At 38.6% G+C, this 12,465-nt stretch overlaps 1 protein-coding gene across 21 annotated transcripts in view; it reads right to left on the reverse strand.

Moving 5' to 3' along the window:
• The window catches only part of LOC109496868 (ankyrin repeat domain-containing protein 26-like), a 243,408-nt gene that overhangs the window by 97,233 nt on the left and 133,710 nt on the right, over positions 1-12,465 (reverse strand). For 19 of the 21 annotated variants that reach the window (XR_006593561.1, XR_006593567.1, XR_006593564.1 and 16 more), the window contains 2 exons: positions 8,384-8,550; positions 618-788 (listed from right to left, as the gene is read on the reverse strand). The exons of 1 other annotated variant lie outside the window; for it this stretch is intronic. Coding sequence is in view for 13 of the 20 variants with exons in the window: in XM_045051605.1 (XP_044907540.1) it covers positions 618-788; positions 8,384-8,550 (338 nt within the window). In the remaining 7 variants the exon portion in view is untranslated. The remainder of the gene's footprint in view (positions 1-617; positions 789-8,383; positions 8,551-12,465) is intronic. One more of the 21 variants, XM_045051616.1, reaches the window with a different exon arrangement.

Genomic DNA, 12,465 nt, shown 5'->3' on the forward strand with positions numbered 1-12,465 from the left:
AACAGGGTGGGGCAGAGAGAGAGGGAGACACAGAATCGGAAACAGGCTCCAGGCTCTGAGCCATCAGCCCAGAACCTGACGCAGGGCTCGAACTCACAGACCGCGAGATCGTGACCTGGCTGAAGTCGGACGCTCAACCGACTGCGCCACCCAGGCGCCCCTATAATTTTTAAAAGATAATGTAATACAATCAACAAACTTCCTAATGTTTGGAAACACAAACAAAATTAAATTAACTAACCATGTCTATCTCTATTGATCATTTCCAACAGAATACATTCTCTAAAAGCTCCCATCTTAAAATAAAAAGAGAAAGAAAATGCCTTTGCAATTCACATTCTTTTTCAGTTATCATCCATTTGTCTATTACCTTTCCCTATTGAAATGCTGTAAGGAGTTGTTTACACTTACTCATCTTCCATGCTTCCATGGTGACTATTGAAACTGCTCCTTGACAAAGTCACTTACCCTCATCACAACTTTTCAAGCAGGGTGTTTGATATGTTGAGTATTTCTTGCTTTAGCTTGGACCTACCTACACTACAGCATTTTATTTCCACAAAGGTAATCACTGCTAAAATTCCTTCACAGGCACATAAAGAATTTATAGATTTTACCTGCTTTCATGCTGATCCTTTTCACTGAAATGACTGCCATCATTCTTTTGTAGTGGACCACCAGTTAGGGCATCTGCCTTCTGCAACACTGGTGTGATCACAGATACTTTTGATGTCCCTTTTTCATTTTCACCTTTCTTTAACTTCTTCATATGTAAACCAGGTTCCCTCCTTAAAAAAAAACAAAGCCATTAAAAAGCCATAAAAAAGCCAATGTTGTCTAATTATTTTACTGAAAAAGGATAAAAAGACAATTTTCATCAAGTTCTGAATTTTACCCATCTGACTTAATTTGATTAATTCAGAGAACAGTGTTGAAGTACCAACCATACACAAGGAAATACTCATCTGGTGCTTCAAACACAGATAAATATACAATTAGAATACAATGCGATTTGTAAGAATTGACATGTGAAAAGCTGTAAGTGAGGACAAGAAAGGCTTTACTGAAGAGGGAAAATAAACAGCAGAGGTCACCAGGGAAAAAAAACAAGAGAAAACCATTTTCTTAGAGATTAGAATGTGAGCACAAAGATTACACAGATGGCATCTAGGTGCCTTGAAAGGAAAAAGTATAAGCTTTTAGGAACTTGGAAAAACAAACATAAAATACATGGAAGCAAGTAGTAAGAGATCAGTCAGGAAAGATTCTGAAGAACCTTGAAGGTTACACTAAAAAGTTAGAGTTCATTGCCTAAAGGCAGTGACTCTTAGACATGGGAGTAATAACTAGATTTGTGCTCTATTTTTGGCTTTGCTTTTAAAAATAAGAATGCCTAATTTCAACAAAGTTTTAAAGTAGCATGAGGTCCATATAAAATGAAAGAAGAAATCAGGGAAATATCTTAGGGCAAAAACTACTTTTAAAATACCCATATGTCAGAACGATATCAGTATGATAGCTGAACAAGATGTACCTTGTTGTGTCTCCCCACCTACAACAAACTGGCATCTTATCCACCCACTGGCAAAACTGCCTTTGCAGGAGCCATATTCCAAGGGACCGAGGAAAAGTCTTGCCTAACCGTGCACCAGGTAACAGGCAGACATACTACAGTCTAATCTGTGGACATAGCAATAGCCCATAAAGTGCCTCCAGCCCCTCCCTCTCAGCCACATCTGGGAGTCCCCCCCTAGAAAACACTCTCTAAGATGATCACCCATGGATGAGAGAGCCTTTTTGGAAAACCAGGTGTCCTGCAGAGAATTTCCAGCATACCACTGGAGCAAAAAAGTCAGGTTTGGACACACTGAAGAGGTAGTCATTAAAGACTGGAGGAAGTGACTGCTACTTCAAACGCAAAGACAGCAATGCAAAACTGCAAAGAATATAAAATATCAAGGAAATATGATACCATCAAAGGATCACAATAATCTTCCAGTAATCAATCGGAAACACATGGAGATCTGTAATTTATTCAAAAGAGAATTCAAAAATAGCAGTTTTATGGAAACTCAGTGAGTTACAAGAAAAACACAAAAAGCCAATTCAATAAAATCAGAAAAACACTCTATGAATAAAATGAGAAGCTTAACAAAGAGCTGGAAATACTAAAAGCTAACTAAACAAAAATCCTGGAGCTGAAGAGTATAATGAAGGAGATGAAAAAAGCAAAAGTGATCACTGACAGGAAATGGATCAAGCAAAAAAAAATGTGAATTGAAAGACAGGAACTATCAATTTATCCAGTCAGCAGAGAACAAAGTCAAAAGAATGAAAAAGAGTGAGGAAAGACTATGTGACTACAAGTGAACCCTCATAAGGCTATTAGCAATGTCTCAGCAGAAACCTTCCATGCAAGGAGGCAGTGGGATTACATATTAAAAGTGCTAAGAGAAAAAAGACTACCAATCAATAATACTTTACTCAGCAAAATTATCCTTCAGAAATCAAATAGAATAAATACATTTGATACACCACATTAACAGGATAAAAAAAATCATATCATCATCCCAGCATGGGAGAAAAAAGCATTTGACAAAATTCAACATCTTTTCAGGATAAAAACTCTCAACAATGTGGGTACTGAATTTTCACACCTGGACATAATGAAGCCCAATATGATAAGCCCATAGCCAACATCATATGCAGTGGTAAAAAACGGAAAGCTTTTACTCTAAGTTCAAGAACAAGGCAAAGTTGCCCACTTGACTACTCCTATTCAACAGGATAGAGGAAGTCCTAGCCAAAGCAGTCAGGCAAGAAAAGGAAATAAAGGCATCCAAATCAGAAAAGAAGAAATAAAACTGTCTTTGTTTGCAGATGATATGTTATTATATACAGAAAATCCTGAAGATACCACCAAAAAGATGTTCCAAGGATGAAGGATACAAAATCAACATAAAGATGCAGGGGTGGCTTGGTGGCTCAGTCAGTTAAGCTTCTGACTTCGGCTAAGTTCATGATCTCGTGGTTTGTGGTTCAAGCCCCCTATTGGGCTCTGTGCTGACAGTTCAGAGCCTGGAGCCTGCTTTGGATTCTCTCTCTCTCTCTCTCTCTCTCTCTGTCTCTCTCTCTCTACCCCTCCCCTGTTCACACTCTGTCTCTTTAGCCTCTACTACAAAGCTGTGATCATCAAGACAGTATGGTATTGGCACAAAAACAGACACACAGACCAATGGAATAGAATAGAAACCACAAAGGTGAACCCACAAATGTATGACCAACTAAACACTGACAAAGCAGGAAAGAGTATCCCATGAGAAAAAAAGACAGTCTCTTTCTTCTGGGAGAACTGGACAGCAACATGCAGAAGAATGAATATAGACGACTTTTCTTACACCATACACACAAATAAACTCAAAATGGATGAAGGACCTGACTGTGAGACAGGAAACCATCAAAACTCTTGAGGAGAAAGCAGGAAAAAAACCTCTTTGACCTCCGCTGCAGCAATTTCTTACTTGACATATCCCCAAAGGCAAGGGAATGGAAAGCAAAAATAAACTATTGGGACCTCGTCAAGATAAAAATCTTCTGCACTGCAAAGGAATCAATCAACAAAACCGAAAGGCAACCGACAGAATGGGAGAAGATATTTGCAAATGACATATCACATAAAGGAAGGGCTAATATCCAGAACCTGTAAAGAACTCACCAAACCCCACACCCGCAAAACAAATAATCCAGGGAAGAAATGGGCAGAAGACATGAATAGACACTTTTCCAAAGAAGACATCCAGATGGACAACAGACACATGGAAAGATGCTCAACGTCACTCCTCATCATGGAAATACTAATCTAAACCACACTGAGATATCACCTCACGCTGGTCCGAGTGGCTAAAATGAACAAATCAGGAGACTACAGATGCTGGCCAGGATGTGGAGAAACAGGAACCCTCTTGCACTGTTGGTGGGAATGCAAACTGGTGCAGTCACTCTGGAAAACAGCGTAGAGCTTCCTAAAATAATTAAAAATAGAACAACCCTAGGACCCAGCAATAGCACTGCTAGGAATTTACCCAAGGGATACAGGAGTGCTGATGCTTAGGGGCACATGTACCCCAATGTATACAGTAGCACTTTCAGCAATCGCCAAATTATGGAAAGAGCCTAAATGTCCATCACCCAACGAATGGAGAAAGAAGATGTGGTTTATATATACAGTGGAATACTACTTGGCAATGAGAAAGAGTGAAATCTGGCCATTTGCAACAACGTGGATGGAACTGGAGGGTATTACGCAAAGTGAAATAAGTCAGGCAGAGAAAGATTCCCTATGATTTCACCTATATGTGGATCCTGAGAAACTTGACAGGAGACCATGGGTGGGGGGTCGGGGAAAAAAAAAGTTACAGAGAGGGAGGGAGGCAAACAATAAGAGACTCGTAAACACTGAGAATAAACTAAGGGTTGATAGGAGGTGGGGGAGAGGGGAAAGTGGGTGATAGGCATTGAGAAGGGCACCTGTTGGGATGAGCACTGGGTGTTGTATGGAAACCAATTTGACAATAGATTATATTTAGTAAAAAAAATTACAAAATCAGCATCAAGAGATCAGTTGCATTTCTAAACAATAACAATGAAATAGCTGAAAAAGAAATATAAGGAAAAAATCCCCTTCCCCAAAGCATCAAAAAGAACAAAATACTTTGGAATAAATTTAATCAAGGATTTCTGAAAGATGAGTGAAGTAAACATACAATAACAATAAGCTACACAGGCAAAATATACAGTATTAGAGGAGAAAAACTAAAGCAGAGAAATCACATTTTGATGTGTTATAGGGAAAAGGGTAGTTGAAGTACTAGTCAGGATGGCCAAGAAAGGCCTTGCTGAGAAAGTGACTTTTAAGCAAAAACCTGAAAGGAGAAACAAACAAAAAAGGAAAAAGCAAGCCATGAGGTATCTGAGGGAAAGCATTCCAGATAGAGTCAACAGCAAGCACAGAAGTATGTCCGAAGTACTTAAAGAGTAGTGAGAAATCAGTATGGCTGGACAGAATGAAAGGGGTAGAAAGGAGTTCAAATCAGAGAGAGAGAAGGAGACACCTGATCATACACAGGCCTTGTCGGCATTAGGAAGAGTTTTGGCATGTACTCTGAGCGAAATGGGAGGCAATTAGGCTTTGAGCAGAGGAAGGACACAATCCGACTTACGTTTTACTAGATCCAATGTGTTTAGAATTAACGGAAACAGAGGAAAAACAAAAGAAGAAACAAACAAACAAGAAGACCATTTAGTTACCTATTACACCAATATAAACAACAGATGATAGTCTATTGGTCACGGAAGATGTGTTTGGATTCTCGATATATTTGAAGGAAGACATGACAAGATTTGCTGACAGATGAGATGTGATGTGTATGAAAAAGAAAAAGAGAAAGAAAAAGTGAAAGAAAAAAAGAAAAAAAAAGACAGGAGTCAAAGATGACACCAAGTTTTTTAGCAGAGCAACTCATAGAACTGTTATTAACTCAATTAGGAAAGACATGAAAGGCAAATATTAAGAAAGACTATCAGGAGCTCAATTTGGGACATGTTAAGTTTGCAATAGCTATCCAGAAAGAGGTATCAAGTAGGCAGTTTGATATGCGGGCCTGGAATTATGGAGAGAGATCTGGGCTGGAGAGGTAAACTTGAGGATCATTAGAATATACAAGATAGTAAAAGTCAAGAGAGGGAAAATCAAAGGCATATTCCTGGAAGACATCAATGGGTTAAAAGGTGGGGGACGAGAAGAAACAAGCAAATCAGGCTGAGGTGTACAGACTAGAAAGGCAGCGGGAAAATCAGGTGAGTGAGTGATAGCCTACAAGCAACATGGAGACAGAATTTTGGAGGAGACAGTTTTCCATTGGGTCAAATATCGCTGAAAGGTTAAGTAAAATGAGATGTATGAAATTGTTTAGATTTATTAAAGTGAAAATCGGTGGTAACCTTGAAAAAACAATTCTGGAGGAGTGAGAGGGAAAATTGCTACAATGAATTCAAGAGTGGATGGGAGGGAGGGAAATCAGGATCAAAGAGTGAAGAAGGCTCTTGAAGGATTTCATAGCTAAGTGGAATGGTCGTGGTTGATCTAATTTTCCATTATTACTGTAGTTTTCAATTGTTACATACTGATTAGGTAGTATTTTTGTAATATTTGGAAGTCTTAAAAATTGCATATATGTAATACTAGGTTTTTGTTTTGTTTTGTTTTGTTTTGTTTTGTTTTTGCTTTTTTAAAATGCCAGACCAAGGTACAAAATAACTCACAAAATTATACACTGAGAAGACTCCTTAAATTGTTTCTAGATATATATAAGCTGATTACCATTGTTCTCATGCTTAGAAAGACCACAGAAAAACGAAGTTTCAAGGGCAGTATTTCGTGCTTGATAAAAATTATTAAACTCTAAGGGCACCTGGGTGGCCCAGTCCACAAAGCATCCAACTCTTGATTTCAGCTCAGGACATGATCTCTAGGTTCTCTAGCTTCGAGCTCTGCACTGACAGCATGGAACCTCTTTGGGATTCTCTCTCTCCCTCTCTCTTTGCTCCTCCCCCACTCATGTGTGCATGCTCGCTCTCTCTCTCTCTCAAAATAAACAAACATTTTGAAAACATCACCCAACTCTAGGATATTTTATACTATCCAAAGTAATGAGTCATATTAAAATTTTATACACAGAAGTAAAAGGTGTTGGGAATGCAGAAAATAGTCCTACTTTGTAAACTGAATTGTCACAAATGGTATAACATGAAGGCACTGTTGAAAAATTTGGTGTGGTTCATGTTGAAATATATTCTCTTTAAAAAGGCAGGATAATGGCATGCAAGCAAGGTACCTTTATAAAAACGATTCATTGCATTACCAGCATCTTGGTTTATAGCACAGGGGCCATGAAATGTTTATATAGAATATGAGACATGTTGCCACGTTGAATCCTCTTGGCAATAATCAGATTGAGGGTCTAACATTGGAGCACTCATGCACTGGGAAACAAAACCAAAAATCTAATAACTAGCAATTTTGTTGGTAGACTGCCAGTGTAGCAGGGAACTTCCGTTTGCAATTCAGGAGATATTCAAAGTATTCTAACAAAATGTTCATAAGACATGACATCAAACCAAACCAAATGCTTTAAATATACTTTGTTAAACCATCAGTACACATAGACCTAAATTCATTTTTTAAAATGGTCACATACTCCATTACTTTATAGAAGTGAAACGTTACTTCCTTATTAATGAATGGATATTTAGCCTATCTCTGGGGCCCCTAGGTGGCTCAGTCTGGTGAGCATCTGACTGTTGATGTTGGCTCAGGTCATGATCTTGTGGTCGTGAGATCGAGCCCTGTGTTGGCCTCTGCACTGTTAACGTGGAGTCTGCTTGGGATTCTCTCTCTCTCCCTCTCTGTCTCTGCTCCCCCTCAATGCTTGGGCTCCCGAGTGTGCACATTCTCTGTCTGTCTCTCAAAATAAGTCAATAAACATTTAGACTATCTCCTTCACATATATCCTTCACATATACATGTGACTATATCCTTCACATATACAATATCCTTCAGATATACATGTAACATATATATATACAAGTAACCTTAATATATCTGTCCTATTTTGTATATGTAATAATATATAATAAATGTCCTTATAGTGTGTGTGTGTGTGTGTGTGTGTGTGTGTGTGTGTGTTTGCACGTGCAGGCGCACGTGCTTGCTTATAGAAGTCACGTATTTCAGAAGGACCCAGTCCTGGCAATGAAACCATTGGAATAAAGAGATGACCTACCTGAAATATTTTTCTCACGTTATATTATTTATTTTTGACAGTGACAGAGACAGAGCACAAGCAGGGGAGAGGCAGAGGAAGAGGGAGACACAGAATCTGAAGCAGACTCCAGGCTCTGAGCTGTTAGCACAGAGCCTGACACAAGGCTCAAGATCGTGAAGTGCAAGATCGTGACCTGAGCCGAAGTTGGATGCTTACCCAACTGTGCCACCCAGGTGCCCCGACATATTTGAAATTTTGAAATACACTGCTAAATCACCTTTCAGAAAGGAGTTACCAATTTCATCCAACCACAGTGTCTAAGAATGTCATTTTCCTCACATTTCCTAACTTTGGTTATTTTATTTAATAAAATATTTATCACTATGACTGCAAAAAATGGTATCTCATTGGTATTTACATTTTTCTCATTAGCACGTAGGATGAAATATCTCCACGAAAAATACGAAATTTGTTCATCATGAAGATTAGCTCAAACTAGAAAAGATTGTTGCATAGGAAAATAACAATTACCTACTATTTAAATATTGCTATAGGCTTACCTATCAGAATCTTTATTTTCTGTAATAGGCAATTGATGGTTATCAGTTTTTCCATCCTGTCTTTGTGGAATTAATCCAGCAGCTGCAGCATCATGTATGTTTTCTGATACTTCCATGTCACTTCCTCTGTGCTTCTTTTTTTCTTCAACCTTTAATGGAACTTGATACTAAAGGTAATTGTTACTTTAGTCAATAAAAAGAAGTTTTTTTCATTAACTTTATCAGTTGACACTTAGTTTGTCATAAATTCAATGGAGGAAAATATTTTGTGTTTACTTTATCATTACAAGTAATAGTAATTTTTATAAACTCTCCTTCATTTCTGTTGGAATTTAAAAAAGCAGAAGTTACCAAAATTTCTAAAAGAGCTTTCTTAATTTTGTACTTATTCATATCCACACTTTGCTACTGAGAATTCCCCACCCACCCCACCCCATCTCACCAAGAGATACAAAGAAATGAAAAGACAAGAGACAAAATATGTCCTTTTCTTTCCTTACCACCTGGGTTTTACACAACAGCCATATTTAAAACATGTGACATGGAGGTGCTCCTGTAACAAAACCAGGAAGCTTTCCTCTTTCTGCACGGAGCTATTCTTTCCCTGACTGCCTTTTACAATTCTTTTTCTTTTGGATCCTAAGGTTCTCAACAAAAGTGACAGTGTCCCCTAAAATTTATGAACCAAAGTTTGCCACAACACAAAAGGAGCAAAGTGAAACAGACGTTAGGATGGAATTCTGGGAAAGTAGTAATGCTCTCCAAATCTCACATTCAATAACCATAAAACTTTATAGGGAGAGGGTATAAAAGTAATGATCACCTTTAATCCCATTTACTACTGATAATGCGAGTAAAACTCAAAAAGGTTAAATGATTCGTCCCAAGTTCCTAAAGTGGCATTCCCTAGCATTTTATGGCACCAAAAGAGACAATACAATCCTTGAATGCTGAATCAGAGAAATGACCACAAATTCATTAAATTAGTCAGATGCATGAAAAGTGTGACTTTCGCACAGTAAATTAATACCTTGATTTGGGACGAGGAGATTAGCTACTTATTCTTTTAAAGGAGGGTATCTCTAGGTTTTGTCTATTTCTAAAGTCCACACATCTCAAAACTCAGTTTTCTCCCTTGGAGTTAAATACTGAAGGTTTGCTGAAGGTTTATGCTACCTACATGGTAAAAATCATACAGGCCAAGAGGTATCATACTTTATTGAACATAAAGTGAAGGTTTGACTCAACAGAAACATCTGAGAATGAGATTAAAAAATGTGAAAAAAGGGGTGATCATACAAATAGCTGTTATTAAGCCTATCTCAAAGGGGTCATGTTGAAATTCTAAGTTCCAAGATTGTGAATAAAGCAGACAAGACTGCCTATTTTTGTGGGGAATCGGCTTAGGAATTCCCTGAGCCTGAACTGATGGGTTAACCAGGCATAGAAAATTACAAAGCCATAGGATGCTCACACCCAAGTTTGGGTAAACAATATTAGGTATCTAGGTATAGAGAGGGCGGGGCAAAGGCTCCAAGACCAAGGTGTGAGAGGTAAACAAGATTAGATATTCAGGAGGACACACTCCCCAATTTAGTACTATGGCAGAAAACTGCTTTCACAGGAAGGAAGGACCAAATGAGGTAAACAGGTAAATAGGGCTATAGGCTGTAGGCTGCAGGGTGAAGATGCCCAGAGGGGAGCTAATTAGCAAAAGAAAGGTGCCTTGTGGATCCTGAGGTAGCATCTGTCTTCTCCCCTAGAGTAGCTAAGATAAACAGAGAAGCTGCCTCAGGTCAGCTGTTAACAACCATCTGCCAGGCGCCAGGATTTTGTTTTACATTGACCCTAACCCCTAACACCCTATATCTTCAAACCCCCTTTCCCTCATGCCCATGAGTTCATGTTCACAGATTGATTGTCTCTTTGTGCATGTCCATCACCATGTTTGGAAGCCTTCTGATCCTATTAAAAACAGACCAAGGACCCTTAATCCGGGCTCGTGTGTTCTCCGGGACATTAGCTGTCTCTCCCATTGTAATCCTGCATCCCGCTGCTGTCTTGCTAGACAAGCAAGTAACCTAGACCCAGAGTCTACAGACACATACTGAAGCAATACATAGATTGCTTTAGCTGGGAACATGTGTTTATATTACTTCTCTTAGTTATTGCTTCTTTCTCATTTTATTGTTTATGGAAATGCAATTTATATTTAAGCCAATATATTTAAAAAAAAACAACCTGGATATTATTATGGTTTTTAACCAGTTTCTTTATGGTTATTCTGGTTCATGAGGTCACATGGTACTTATATAGCTAAGTTAGTTTCCCAGTTCATATACTACTTGGAAGACTGACACTGAAACTTTAAGGAAAACAAATCACAAGAATGTTTCCCTGAACTCCTTTTTGTTAGATAGCAGAAATAATCTATTTCCAGACACAATTACTTATTTAGACAATTCCATTGTATGCACACTCTTGTTCTTTTGAGTGGAGAATCAGAATGGATCAGATAATTGCTAAAGAGAAAAAACAAGAGTAACAGCAAGGCAGACCTCCTTCTCTTTTGGAGGTTGACCTTTCTCTCTTTCCAAAGACAGGAACTCTACTTGTGACATGCCTATCTCATTCTTAAACCTTTGCATATCTTGATGTAATTCTTCACTTAGATGTACTTCAGATGCTGGAAAACTAGATGCTGAAGAAGAACTCACAATTTCTAATTCAGAATCAATACTTTTATAGTTATGAGTACTGTCATTATCTGCATATAATGGCTTCTGGAAAAAAGTCTTGTACTGGTTTTGTTTTCTCGTGTTTGTGACAGCAGAAATATCATGCTTTTTTGTTTGAACCATGTGTTTCATCACATCACAGCAGGCAAGCCACAAATCAAAAAAGCTCTATGAATCACTAGACTGAGGTCTAATTTACAATCGGTGGTCGTGCTCGCTTCGGCAGCACATATACAATCGGTGGTATTTTGGTCCATATTTTTTGCCATTTGCATGTCAAACTCTCTTGGCCTTCTTTCACTTTAAATGTAACTAGTGGGTTCTTTGCTTTTTTATTTTCTATATCATTTTAAAAATCCTCATTGTTGTTAAAAAGATGCTCAATGTCTGTTCTGTTCTCATTTTCATAGTCTGATTTACTTTCTTTCTTTCTTTTTTTTTAATTTTTTTTCAACGTTTATTTATTTTTGGGACAGAGAGAGACAGAGCATGAACGGGGGAGGGGCAGAGAGAGAGGGAGACACAGAATCAGAAACAGGCTCCAAGCTCTGAGCCATCAGCCCAGAGCCCGACACGGGGCTTGAATTCACGGACCGCGAGATCGTGACCTGGCTGAAGTCGGACGCTTAACCGACTGCGCCACCCAGGGGCCCCTCTTTCTTTCTTTAATTTGAAATTTATTGTCAAATTGGTTTCCATACAACACGCAGTGTTCATCCCAACAGGTGCCCTCCTCAGTGCCCATCACCCACCCTCCCTTCCCTCCCATCCCCCATCAATCCTCAAATTATTCTCAGTTTGTAAGAGTCTCCTATGGTTTGGCTCTCTCCCTCTCGAAGGTTTTTTGTTTTTTTTGTTTTTTTTGTTTTTTTTTTTGTTCATTTCGCCTCCTCCATGGTCTTCTGTTAAGTTTCTCAGGATCCACAAAAGAGTGAAAACATATGGTATCTGTCTTTCTCTGTGTTACTTATTTCACTTAGCATCACACTCTCCTGTTCCATCCACGTTGCTACAAAAGGCCATATTTCATTCTTTCTCATGGCCAAGTAGCATTCCATTGTGTATATAAAGCACAATTTCTTTATCCATTCGTCGGGTGATGGACATTTAGACTCTTTCCATAAATTTGGCGATTGTTGAAAGTGCTGCTATAAACATTGGGGTACAAGTGTCCCTACACATCAGCACTCTTGTATCCCTTGGGTAAATTCCTAACAGTGCTATTGCTGGGTCATAGGGTAGGTCTATTTTTCATTTTTCGAGGAACCTCCACCCTGTTTTGCAGAGTAGCTGCACCAGTTTGCATTCCCACCAAGAGTGCAAGACGGTTCTTGTTTCTCCACA

This window comes from Felis catus (assembly GCF_018350175.1).
Source record: "Felis catus isolate Fca126 chromosome F1 unlocalized genomic scaffold, F.catus_Fca126_mat1.0 chrF1_random_Un_scaffold_34, whole genome shotgun sequence".
NCBI classification, from domain to species: domain Eukaryota; kingdom Metazoa; phylum Chordata; class Mammalia; order Carnivora; family Felidae; genus Felis; species Felis catus.